The following is a 14,229-nucleotide window of genomic DNA, read 5'->3' as shown; positions in this document are numbered from 1 at the left end:
CACGTGATCTAGACTGTATGCTTCTGTTAATACATCCTAGAATTGCATTTGCCTTTTTTGCTGCTGCATCACACTGTTGACTCATATTCAGTCTGTGATCTATTAGTATACCCAAGTCTTTTTCACATGTGCTGTCACTTAGCCCTATTCCTCCCATTCTATATATGCTTTTTTCATTTTTATTGCCCAGATGTAGTACTTTGCATTTCTCCCTGTTAAAAACCATTCTGTTAGTTGCTGCCCACTTCTCCAGTTTATTTAAATCTTTTTGAATCCTCTCTCTCTCTTCTCTAGTATTAGCTATCCCTCCTAGCTTTGTGTCATCAGCAAATTTAATCAGTTTACCCTCAATTCCTTCATCTAAATCGTTGATAAAGATGTTGAACAATACAGGGCCCAGGACAGAGCCCTGTGGTACCCCACTTGAGACATTCTTCCAACTGGATGTGCAGCCATTTACGACCACTCTTTGGGTCCGATCACTAAGCCAGTTATGAATCCACCTAACAGTTGCCTTGTCCATTCCATACTTAGTCATTTTTTCAATAAGGATTGTATGAGAGACTTTGTCAAATGCTTTGCTGAAGTCAAGATATACTATATCTACAGCATTTCCTTGATCCACCCAATCAGTGATACCGTCATAGAAGGAAATTAAGTTAGTCTGACATGACTTATTAGTTACAAACCCATGCTGACTCTGTTTAATCACTTCATTCTTATCCAGGTATTGACATACATGTTGTTTAATAATTTGTTCAAAGATCTTTCCTGGTATAGAAGTCAGACTCACCGGCCTATAGTTGCCTGGGTCCACCTTCTTCCCCTTTTTGAAGATAGGAACAACATTTGCTCTTCTCCAGTCTTCTGGCACTTCTCCTGTTCTCCAAGAATTTTCAAAGATTATGGAGAGGGGTTCAAAAATTTCTTCTGCTATCTCCTTCAGTACTCTGGGGTGTAATTCATCTGGACCTGGAGACTTGAATTCATTTAGGTTAGCTAAGTGTTTCCTCACTATCTTTCTGTTTATAGATATCCTGGATTCTTCTATTCCCTTAATAGGACAGTGAATAACAGTTGATGTTGCATTTCCTTTCTGAGAGAAAACAGATGCAAAATAGGAATTTAAAAGTTCAGCCTTCTCAACATCCTGTCTTACCATTTCATCATTTTCATCCTGTAAAAATCCTATAGCATCTTTGACTTTTCTTTTACTTTTGACATATCCCCAAAATCCTTTATTATTGCTTTTGACATCTCTTGCAAGCCTCAGTTCATTTTCAGCTTTAGATAATCTGATTTGTGCCCTGCAGGTTCTGCAGACAGCATTATATTCTTCTTTTGATATGCCTCCCTCTTTCCATTTTATAAACATTTTTTTCTTCCTTTTTAGCATGTGCTTAAGTTCTGTGTTCATCCATCCTGGTTTCCTTAAATGCTTCCTATTCTTCCCTCTTTTCGGAATTGTTAACAACTGTGCTTTGAGAATTTCATTTTTCAAGATTTCCCATCCTTCCTGGACATTTTTGTCTTTAAGGATATCCAGCCATTGGATCCCTCCAATTCTCTTTCTGAATCCCTTAAAATCTGCCTTTCTGAAATCTAACCTTGACGTCTGAGTCTTCACAGGTCTTCCGCCTCTAGTTATCCAAAATTCTAAAATAGCATGGTCGCTACCTCCTAGGGTCCCAGCCACTTTTACCTCCTCAACCATTTCCTCCCTGTTTATAAGGATTAGATCCAAGGTAGCAGTTCCCCTTGTTTTCTCCCTTACCTTTTGGAAGATAAAGTTGTCAGCAAGAGAGGATAAGAATTTCCGTGACCTGTTAGTTTTGCCTGAGAGAGATTCCCAACAAATGTCTGGATAGTTGAAATCTCCCATGACAACTATGTCATATTTTTTGGAGAACTTGGCCATCTGATGCATAAAGAGTTCATCCATATCTTCGGCTTGCACAGGCTGCCTGTAGTAAATGCCTACAATGGTGTCCTTTCCATTGTTCTGTCCTTGTATTCTTACCCAAACAGTTTCCACAGAACTCCCAGTCTCTGAAGCTTCAATCTCTGTGCAGATATACGCGTTTCGAACATACAATGCGACACCCCCTCCTCGTTTATCAAGTCTGTTTCTTGCAAATAAGTTGTATCCTTCTAGTCTTGTATTCCAATCATGTGTATTGTCCCACCAAGTTTCAGTGATTCCAATGACATCATATTTCTTTTCCTGTGTTAGTAGTTCCAATTCTCCTTGTTTGTTGCCCATGCTTTGTGCATTAGTATAGAAACATTTTAGTTTGTGATTGGTTTCTCTTTCTCCAATATTTTTATTCATTATATTCTTTCGTCTTTGTTCTTCCTTTCCACTTCTAATAGCAGAGTTCTCAATAGCATTTGTCAGGTGTATGGCTTTTTCTGGTCTTTTGCTTCCCTTCCCATGTTGTTCTAGTTTAAAGCTCTCCTTACAAGTGTAGCAAGGCGACTTCTATATATATATATATATATATATATATATATATATATATATATATATATATGGAAGTCGCCTTGCTACACTTGTAAGGAGAGCTTTAAACTAGAACAACATGGGAAGGGAAGCAAAAGCCCAGAAAAAGCCATATAAAATGTATATTTATTTTATTTTGGACCGTGAAGAAGGCGGATTAGGTCGCCGAAACGCGTAGTCCCATTTGCGTTTATTTCTGCCTTTCTGCCACGCACTCTGGTTCCTTCCTTGTGGGTCGTCTTTTTAACCTTTTTGAAGAAATAAAGAAAAGCATCATTTTACTCCAATCCTGGTTTGCTGAGTTTTTGCTGGATTTCCTTTTTGTTCTCATAATGTATATTTATATATTGATTATATAGCTCTGGAAAAAATTAAGAGACCACCACATCAAAACCCTCTCATGGGCAGCCCATTCTCCAGACCTAAACCCCATTGAAAACCTCTGGAATTTAATCAAGAGGATGATTGATAGTCACAAGCCATCGAACAAAGAGGAACTGCTTAAACTTTTGAGCCAGAAGCAGTGTGAAAGACTGGTGGAAAGCATGCCAAGACGCATGAAAGCTGTGATTAAAAAATCATGGTTATTCCACAAAATATTGATTTCAGCACTCTTCCTGAGTTAAAACATTAGTATTGCTGCTTTTTAAATGATTATGAACTTGTTTTCTTTGCATTATTTGAGGTCTGAAAGCACTGTTTTGTTTATAATTTTGACCATTTTTCTTTTATCAGAAAAAAATTACATAATTTATTGCTTGGAAATTCGGAGACATATTGTCATAAGTTTGTAGACTAAAAGAACAATTTACAGGTTACTCAAAAATATAAAGAGAAAAATCAGACAAACTGAATATTTGAAAGTGGTCTCTTAATCCTTGCCAGAGCTGTGTGTGTGTATATGTGTATATGTGTGCGTGTGTATATTAGGGTGACCGCAAAAAATCGATGTCGGAATTTTGTCCGTCTGGACCCCACAAAACGATTCCCCTTTCCAGATATTGAGATAGCCAAAATTTGAGCTCGATCAAACGACGTTAACCCGTGCCGCTCGTCGCTCAAAGTTTTAAAAAATCCAAATTGAGGTATTTTAAGATTTAGGTATTTTGCATAGTCTGTTAGACTATAAAGAATGTGACAACAACATTGCAGAAATAGCCCTGACCAAATTTTTGAACCATTTGTGGTATTTGAATGCAGAGTTGGTGGGATTATCGTTTTTTGATCCCACCATTACAGACAATGAAAAGTTGTTAATGGCTAATAAATTGCTCAGTAGCACAGATGAACCATCAGAGCACGCTAGGGTTGTTAATCCAAAAGTTAGGAAAGAAAAATTAAAAGAGGTAGGAAGTAACCGACTTTAACGACCTTCTGACAAAAGATGAAGAACAAAAGCAATATGTCCTGCAAGTTGTAAGCAAATGCCGAGCATTATATTCTGGCGTTTCAAAAACTACTTTAACAAAAGCTCTCGAATAGATTAGATAACTATGTAAAATTATCAACTCATGTAGGTTAGCGTGCTCTGATGGTTCATCTGTGCTACTGAGCAATTTATTAGCCATTAACAACTTTTCATTGTCTGTAATGGTGGGATCAAAAAACGATAATCCCACCAACTCTGCATTCAAATACCACAAATGGTTCAAAAATTTGGTCAGGGCTATTTCTGCAATGTTGTTGTCACATTCTTTATAGTCTAACAGACTATGCAAAATACCTAAATCTTAAAATACCTCAATTTGGATTTTTTCAAACTTTGAGCGACGAGCGGCACGGGTTAACGTCGTTTGATCGAGCTCAAATTTTGGCTCTCTCAATATCTGGAAAGGGGAATCATTTTGTGGGGTCCAGACGAACAAGATTCTGACATTTTTTCCCCCCCATATGAGATCCGGTCACCCTAGTGTGTGTGTGTATGTGTGTGTGTATATATATATATATATATATATATATATATATATATATATATATATATATATATATATATATATATATATATATATAATAAATTTTATTTTTATAGCGCCGACATATTCCGCAGCACTTTACATTTCAGAGGGGATTTGTACAGATAATAGACATTACAGCATAACAATAATCAAATACAGTAGATTATAACAAATACCAAGAGGAAAGAGGGCCCTGCTCGCAAGCTTACAGTCTATGAGGAAAGAGGTAGACACGAAAGGTGGGTGGTAACAGTTGCCCTGATTGTATGGACCAGTCATAATGTTAAGTGTGTAACAGTACAGACACAGAGGGCTAATGGATGCATAAAGCATGTGGGAACATGATGCGGGAAATCTGGTTATGGTAAAACTTTTGGCTGTGCCACACAGGGATAGATTAGGTTAATGTGATGAGGTGATAGGCCAGTCTGAATAAGTGCGTTTTCAGGGCACGCTTAAAATTGTGGGGATTGGGGACTAATCGTATTGACCTGGGAAGTGCATTCCAAAGAATTGGTGCGGCACGTGTAAAGTCTTGGAGACGGGAGTGGGAGGTTCTGACTATTGAGGATGCTAACCTCAGGTCATCAGCCGAACGGAGGGCGCAGGTAGGGTGGTATACTGAAACAAGGGAGGAGATGTAAGGTGGTGCTGAGCTATGGAGGGCTTTGTGGGTGAGGGTAAAAAGTTTATACTGAATTCTGGAGTGGATGGGTAGCCAGTGTAATGACTGGCACAAGGTAGAGGCATCGGTGTAACGATTGGTGAGGAATATGATCCTGGCAGCAGCATCCAAGACAGATTGTAGAGGGGAGAGTTTGGTAAGAGGGAGACCGATTAGAAGAGAGTTACAATAGTCGAGATGAGAATGAGTAAGAGAAACAGTAAGAGTTTTTGCAGAGTCAAAAGTAAGAAAAGGTCGAATTCTAGAAGTGTTTTTGAGGTGCAGATGACAAGAGCGAGCCAGTGATCGAATGTGGGGGGCAAAGGAAAGCTCGGAATCAAGTATGACCCCAAGACAGCGGGCCTGTTGCTGGGTAGTAATAGTGGAACCACACACAGAAACGGCAATGTCGGGTATAGGTACATTAGTAGAGGGAGGAAACACCAGGAGTTCAGTCTTTGACAGGTTCAGTTTCAGATATAGTGAGGACATGATATTAGACACAGCATTTAGACAATCGCCGGTGTTTTCTAGAAAGGCTGGCGTGATGTCAGGAGAAGAAGCGTATAATTGGGTGTCATCAGCATAGAGATGGTACTGGAAACAAAATCTACTGATTGTTTGACCAATAGGGGCAGTGTACAAGGAGAAGAGGAGGGGGCCTAGAACCAATCCTTGAGGGACCCCAACAGTAAGGGGAAGGTGAGAAGAGGAGGAACCGGCAAAAGATACAGTAAAGGAGCGGTTGGAGAGATAGGAGGAGAACCATGAGAGAATGGTGTCCTTGAGGCCAATGGAACGGAGCATAGTGATGAGGAGCTGATGATCCACAGTGTCGAATGCTGCAGAGAGTTCCAAGAGAATTAGCATGGAGTAATGACCATTTGATTTAGCTGTTAGCAGATCATTAGAGACTTTAGTGAGGGCAGTTTCAGTGGAGTGTAAAGAGAGGAAACCGGATTGGAGAGGGTCGAGAAGACAGTTTTCTGAGAGATAGCGGATAAGACAGGAGTGGACCAGGCGTTCCAGGAGTTTACAGATGAAGGGAAGATTAGAGACAGGTATATAGTTAGCGGCACAGTTTTGGTCGAGGGATGGTTTTTTAAGTAGTGGATGTATGATGGCATGCTTAAATGAGGAGGGAAAAATACCAGAAGAGAGAGAGAGATTAAATATTTTAGTTAGGTGAGGGGTGACAGCAGGGGAAAAGGGACTGGAGGAGATGTAACGGAAATGGGTCACAGGTGCAAGTGGTTGGGCGAGAAGATGCAAGGAGCCTGCTTACTTCTTCTTCTGTGACTGGTTCAAAATCAGAGAGTGAGCTAAATGCAGTGGGGGAGGGAGGACAGTGCATGGTATGGGGTGATTGGGAGATAATTTCCTGTCGAATCTGGTCAATTTTTCTTTGAAGTAATTGGCCAGATCGTCAGCTCGGAGCTCTGTGGTTGGGGCCTGTACTTTTGGGTTGAGTAGAGAATGAAAAGTGTCAAAGAGACGTTTCGGATTATTGAACAGTGAGGTGATGAGGGTGTTGAAATAGGCTTGTTTGGAGAGTTGAAGGGCAGTGTTGTATATTCTAAGCATAAACTTAAAATGGATGAAATCTTCGTGTAGATTGGATTTTCTCCACAGACGTTCGGCGCACATGGAGCACCGCTGCAGGAAACGTGTTTGCACCGTGTGCCAGGGTTGTCGCCGTCTGCGTTGTGGTGTTCTATTTATAGGGGTGCAAATTCATTCAGGGCACTTTGAAGTGTTTCATTGTAATGCTTCAATGCAGAATCAGGACATGAGAGGGAGGAGATGGGGGCCAATGAAGACTGCAAGTTCTTCATAAGTTTCTGGGTGTTAATGGCCTGTATGTTTCTATAAGTCTGGACAGTGGGGGTGACCTGAGCAGCCTGGCAGTTCTTGATAGAGAATGAAAGAAGATTGTGGTCAGAGAGCGGGAGAGGAGAGTTTGCAAAATCATCCACTGCACAAAGCCGAGAGATAGATATATATATATATATATATATATATATACACTCACTGGCCACTTTATTAGGTACACCTGTCCAACTGTGTGTTAAGACTTAATTTCTAATCAGCCAATCACATGGCGGCAACTCAGTGCATTTAGGCATGTAGACATGGTCAAGACAATCTCCTGCAGTTCAAACCGAGCATCAGTATGGGGAAGAAAGGTGATTTGAGTGCCTTTGAACGTGGCATGATTGTTGGTGCCAGAAGGGCTGGTCTGAGAATTTCAGAAACTGCTGATCTACTGGGATTTTCACGCACAACCATCTCTAGGGTTTACAGAGAATGGTCCGAAAAAGAAAAAAAATCCAGTGAGCGGCAGTTCTGTGGGCGGAAATGCCTTGTTGATGCCAGAGGTCAGAGGAGAATGGGCATACTGGTTCGAGCTGATAGAAAGGCAACAGTGACTCAAATTGCCACCCGTTACAACCAAGGTAGGCAGAAGAGCATCTCTGAACGCACAGTGCGTCGAACTTTGAGGCAGATGGGCTACAGCAGCAGAAGACCACACTGGGTACCACTCCTCTCAGCTAAGAACAGGAAACTGAGGCTACAATTTGCACAAGCTCATCGAAATTGGACAGTAGAAGATTGGAAAAACGTTGCCTGGTCTGATGAGTCTCGATTTCTGCTGCGACATTCGGATGGTAGGGTCAGAATTTGGCGTAAACAACATGAAAGCATGGATCCATCCTGCCTTGTATCAACGGTTCAGGCTGGTGGTGGTGGTGTCATGGTGTGGGGAATTTTTTCTTGGCACTCTTTGGGCCCCTTGGTACCAATTGAGCATCGTTGCAACGCCACAGCCTACCTGAGTATTGTTGCTGACCATGTCCATCCCTTTATGACCACAATGTACCCAACATCTGATGGCTACTTTCAGCAGGATAATGCGCCATGTCATAAAGCTCGAATCATCTCAGATTGGTTTCTTGAACATGACAATGAGTTCACTGTACTCAAATGGCCTCCTCAGTCACCAGATCTCAATCCAATAGAGCATCTTTGGGATGTGGTGGAACGGGAGATTCGCATCAGGGATGTGCAGCCGACAAATCTGCGCCAACTGTGTGATGCCATCATGTCAATATGGTCCAAAATCTCTGAGGAATGCTTCCAGCACCTTGTTGAATCTCTGCCACGAAGAATTGAGGCAGTTCTGAAGGCAAAAGGGGGTCCAACCCGTTACTAGCATGGTGTACCTAATAAAGTGGCCAGTGAGTGTATATATATATATATACACACACACACACACACACACACACACACACACACACACACACACACACACACACACACACACTGGGGAAAAAAAGTATTTAGTCAGTCAGCAATAGTGCAAGTTCCACCATTTAAAAAGATGAGAGGCGTCTGTAATTTACATCATAGGTAGACCTCAACTATGGGAGACAAACTGAGAAAAAAAAATCCAGAAAATCACATTGTCTGTTTTTTTTTCATTTTATTTGCATATTATGGTGGAAAATAAGTATTTGGTCAGAAACAAGCAATCAAGATTTCTGGCTCTCACAGACCTGTAACTTCTTCTTTAAGAGTCTCCTCTTTCCTCCACTCATTACCTGTAGTAATGGCACCTGTTTAAACTTGTTATCAGTATAAAAAGACACCTGTGCACACCCTCAAACAGTCTGACTCCAAACTCCACTATGGTGAAGACCAAAGAGCTGTCAAAGGACACCAGAAACAAAATTGTAGCCCTGCACCAGGCTGTGAAGACTGAATCTGCAATAGCCAACCAGCTTGGAGTGAAGAAATCAACTGTGGGAGCAATAATTAGAAAATGGAAGACATACAAGACCACTGATAATCTCCCTCGATCTGGTGCTCCACGCAAAATCCCACCCCGTGGGGTCAGAATGATCACAAGAACGGTGAGCAAAAATCCCAGAACCACGCGGGGGGACCTAGTGAATGAACTGCAGAGAGCTGGGACCAATGTAACAAGGCCTACCATAAGTAACACACTACGCCACCATGGACTCAGATCCTGCAGTGCCAGACGTGTCCCACTGCTTAAGCCTGTACATGTCCGGGCCCGTCTGAAGTTTGCTAGAGAGCATTTGGATGATCCAGAGGAGTTTTGGGAGAATGTCCTATGGTCTGATGAAACCAAACTGGAACTGTTTGGTAGAAACACAACTTGTCGTGTTTGGAGGAAAAAGAATACTGAGTTGCATCCATCAAACACCATACCTACTGTAAAGCATGGTGGTGGAAACATCATGCTTTGGGGCTGTTTCTCTGCAAAGGGGCCAGGACGACTGATCCGGGTACATGAAAGAATGAATGGGGCCATGTATCGTGAGATTTTGAGTGCAAACCTCCTTCCATCAGCAAGGGCATTGAAGATGAAACGTGGCTGGGTCTTTCAACATGACAATGATCCAAAGCACACCGCCAGGGCAACGAAGGAGTGGCTTCGTAAGAAGCATTTCAAGGTCCTGGAGTGGCCTAGCCAGTCTCCAGATCTCAACCCTATAGAAAACCTTTGGAGGGAGTTGAAAGTCTGTGTTGCCAAGCGAAAAGCCAAAAACATCACTGCTCTAGAGGAGATCTGCATGGAGGAATGGGCCAACATACCAACAACAGTGTGTGGCAACCTTGTGAAGACTTACAGAAAACGTTTGACCTCTGTCATTGCCAACAAAGGATATATCACAAAGTATTGAGATGAAATTTTGTTTCTGACCAAATACTTATTTTCCACCATAATATACAAATAAAATGAAAAAAAAAAACAGACAATGTGATTTTCTGGATTTTTTTTCTCAGTTTGTCTCCCATAGTTGAGGTCTACCTATGATGTAAATTACAGACGCCTCCCATCTTTTTAAGTGGTGGAACTTGCACTATTGCTGACTGACTAAATACTTTTTTTCCCCACTGTATACACACACGTGTGTGTGTGTGTATGTATGTGTATATGTGTGTGTGTGTGTATATGTATATGTGTATATATATATATATATATATATATAGCGCCCCTGAGGCTCAGTCGACACAGAGGTACTGCACCTTCTCCTAAGGTGTAGTGTCCCACCATCCAGGTAAGGTGGGAACTCCTTGCCACACTCAAACACCTGCATCCCACACACAGGATAGTTCAGCAGGGCCACATTGCAGCTTTAGGATCGGGGTGTGTAGCAGAGCACCTTTCGTGGAACCCTGCTTCGTAACACGAGATGTGCTGGGAGGTGGGTGGAGTTAGTATAAAAAGAAGGGGAAAGATAGAATTACAGGTCAGTCTGACACAGGTCAGTCTGGGGGAGGCCCAGAGAGGTCAGTCCCTTAGGGGGACAGTCGGATAGAAGGCCTGTTGGGAAGGAAGCCACTCAGACAGGAGTGAAGGTCCCTGGAAGAAGGGATGGAGGAAGGAGTGCTGCAGCTGCCTCAGTGACCTGTGCCAGCTGGCACGGGAAAGGAAAGAGAAAGAGAGACGTTGAACTGTAACCTGCATTTCCATAAGAGAGAGAGAGACAAGTATGGAATGAAGTGGAAAGAGAACAGAGTGGAGGAGTGGGTTGGATAGGAGCCCTGCCTACAGGTTCTCAGCGCAAGGCCGGGGCCCGGTCCCCGAGGTTGTACGGACACTTATGGTTCTGCAGCAGACACCGGTGGAGTAGTTGGCTGTAAATGCACTACTCCCATCAAAGACTTGGGACACAACAGCAAACTGATAGAGAGCCGGGATTCAGGAGAAGGGAGTCCCCGAAGCAGGCTACAGCTGTCTGTCATACAAGTGAGAGTTGTTAGGAACATCTGACAGGAGGAACTTCAGAGAACCACGGTACTGGAGCTCTTCATACTAAAAGGCGCAATAGAGGAGTCATTCAGGAAGGCACATGTTGGCGGGGTGCTGGTGGGGAGAGTCCTATCTTGCCTGGAGGTTGGCTGGACCTCTGCCCCGGATGACACGGTACCGAAGCGGGCACCTGTGTGCACTACGAACTGTGAGTAAAGCTTTGAAACTGCAAGCTCTGGTGTCCTCCATTCATTCCCGCACCAGCAACCGCTACATTTGGGTATCAACATCTACACCGTCCCGTGCCCTACTCCTCCAGCGCACCTTTACACTGCCCTGGGGCTACAGCTCTACCTGTGGGGAGCTACACCATCTAAGCTGCAACACACCATCAGCCCCAGAGGACCTGCACGCAGCGTTGGCTTACCATCTTACTTGCCAAACACCACGGGTGGCGTCACGAACTTTACATTATAAATAAACATCACCGCCATTGATATTGGGACCGGGTCACCGCTGCTGTGACACCACATCATCCCCCTGACACCGGCCCGATGCCGAGTACCCCACAGCCCTGGGTGAAGCCAGCGAGGGGGCGACATATATATATATATATATATATATATATATATATATATATATATATATTGGGCGTCCAGGTGTAGAAGATGAATAGGAGCCAGCGCTGGGGTCCTGGGTTCAAATCCCACCAAGGACAACATCTACATGAAGTTTGTATGTTCTCCCCGTGTTTGCGTGGGTTTCCTCCCACACTACAAAGACATACTGATAAGGAATTTCGATTGTGAGCCCCATCGGGGACAGTGCTAATAATGTCTATAAAGCGCTGTGGAATTAATGGCACTATATAAATGAGTAAAATAAATAAAAGAAATAGGGGATAGTAACGAGCTGGTATACCACCATCACTCTAGACGCCGGCACATGCAGAGTCTGAGCATTGGATGTGACCGGAACTATGTCACCACCCGTTGCCATGGACGCAGGAATGCCTCCAAGTAGACTGTGCTATGCTAGTGAAGCCAGAGCTAGGTTGGACGTTGGCATCTGCGTATTAAGGCTTCCGTTGCTTGAAAAAGAAGTAGGTCATGACAGCGGCAACCCTATACAGTAGGGTGCGCTGTAAGAAAGGCTGGTGAGAAATCCCTGAGACCCGCAAAGTGGCCCAGAGTAATCCGGATACAAAAAAAAATGCCCCTGAATCGGGAGAATAAGAGTTTATCAAGGTGACTGATGTTAGATGAAAGAGATGTCACTCAAAAGCATGGTATAGCCAAACCTTGGCACATGAATCCTCTCATGGTATAACGAGATGTATAGAGGAAAATCTCAGAATCAGGCAAGGATTTAGCTGGCCATGTGCATTTGATTATAGCATGAATTACATACATATAGCCATGTAATAAATAGTTTCCCTCTTTCTCGAGAACAATATAGGTGTGTATATTATACCGCAGTTCCCATGAATCATCACCTGAAGAATCATTATCTTTCCAGCTATTTTCTTTATTATGAAGACTGTGTATACTATTTTTTCCCATTTATTTTTCATCTGCTAAATCTTTTGTAATCATTATAAATATGTAATGACAGATTTGTTTCTAGGTTAAGAGGAAGAAGATGCGAACGGAGAAAGAGGAAGGCACTACTGAGAAAATGTTAAACATTCCACATATCACGTATGATCACGTTGCAGAAGAGCGAAAAAATGACACCTATTCAGTGGAAGCCTATGAGAACACTGGTAATATTGTCATTCTCAGGACCGTGTATATCCAAGGACATAGTCCAATCAGTCTTACTGTATTACAATACCCACTGTCTCATATAAAGAGGTTATCCAGGGCTTAGTTTTTAAGCACATAGCAACCCCACGTCCCCCCACGTCCCCCCAAAAAAAACAGGCAGATAGTTGCTAACAGAGGCAACCACTTGCCTGTTGTACTGCTGTTGTCATGTTGATAGACAGCTGGCTCCCCGCAGTTAAGTAGTGAGGAGCAGACTGTCAGTTGCCATGATGTCAGCAGCTACGCCCCGTCAACAGAGCAGAGCGGAAGAGAAGTCGCCACTCTGCCACGTGATGTCAGTGGAAGTTGATGAGTCGCTTACAGGAGTGGCCTGTGACTGATTTGTGTTTGCAGAGATCTGTGCTGGGCACTACACTAATTAGCAACTTTTAACTATTCACACTTTAAATGTGTCAGATCACGAAACAAATATAAATATTAGACAAAGATAACACAAGTAAACACAAAATGCAGTTTTTAAATGAAGGTCTTTAATATTACAGGAAAAAGAAATCCAAACCTACAGGGCCCTGTGTGAAAAAAGTGATTGACAATCAACCCCTTCCTAAAACACATTAACTGTGGTTTATCACATCTTTGGGAAGCGGAGTTTAAATTCCCTAGCCACACCTAGGCCTGATTACTGCCACACCTGTTGTCAATGAAGAAATCACTTAAATAGGACATGCCTGACAAAGTAAGCTAGACCAAAAGATTATCAAAAGCTAAACATGATGCTGAAAACAAAAGAAATCTACAACAAATGAGAAGCAAAGTACTGTAATTGAGATCTATCAGTCTGGAAAAGTTTTTATAAAGCCATTTCTAAAGCTTTGAGACTCCAGTGAACCACAGTGAGAGACATTATCCACAAATGGCAAAAACATGGAACAGTGGTGAACCTTATCAGAAGTGGCCGGTGAACAAAATAACCCCAAGACCGCAGCAACAACTCATCCAGGAAGTTACAAAAGACCCCCACAGCAACATCCAAAGAACTGCAAGCCTCACTTGCCTCAGTTAAGGTCAGTGTTCATGACTCCCCTATGAGAAAAAGACTGGGCAAAAATGGCATGCATGGCAACTTCCAAGACGAAAACCACTGCTGAGCAATAACATAAAGGGTCATCTCAGTTTTGCCAAAACACTTCTTGATGATCCCCTACACTTTTGGGAGAATATTCTGTGGACTGACAAGACAAAAGTTGAACTTTTTGAAAGCTGCATGTCCCATTACGTCTGGCATAGAAGTAGCATAGCATTTCAGAAAAGGAACATTATACCAACAGTAAAATGTGGGGGTGGAAGTGTGATGGTCTGGGACTGTTTTGCTGCATCAGGACCTGGATGACTTGCTTTGGTAAATGGAACCATGAGTTCTGCTGTCTACGAAAATATTCTGAAGGAGAATGTCCGGCCATCTGTTTGTGACCTCAAGCTGAAGCGTACTTGGAATATGCAGCAGGACAATGATCCAAAACCCACCAGCAAGTCTACCTCTAAATGGCTTAAGA

At 42.6% G+C, this 14,229-nt stretch overlaps 1 protein-coding gene across 3 annotated transcripts in view; it reads left to right on the top strand.

Moving 5' to 3' along the window:
- KCNQ1 (potassium voltage-gated channel subfamily Q member 1) overlaps positions 1 to 14,229 on the top strand; it is a 257,351-nt gene that overhangs the window by 222,286 nt on the left and 20,836 nt on the right. For all 3 annotated transcript variants that reach the window (XM_073573886.1, XM_073573887.1, XM_073573888.1), the window contains exon 11: positions 12,534 to 12,672. In XM_073573886.1, coding sequence (XP_073429987.1) covers positions 12,534 to 12,672 — 139 coding nt within the window. The remainder of the gene's footprint in view (positions 1 to 12,533; positions 12,673 to 14,229) is intronic.

This window comes from Dendrobates tinctorius, unplaced genomic scaffold (genome assembly GCF_039654945.1).
Source record: "Dendrobates tinctorius isolate UK_male_01 unplaced genomic scaffold, ASM3965494v1 ptg000037l, whole genome shotgun sequence".
Classification (NCBI taxonomy): Eukaryota; Metazoa; Chordata; class Amphibia; order Anura; family Dendrobatidae; genus Dendrobates; species Dendrobates tinctorius.
The sequence above is the reverse complement of the archived record's forward strand: the minus strand, read 5'-3'. Positions and strand labels throughout refer to the sequence as shown.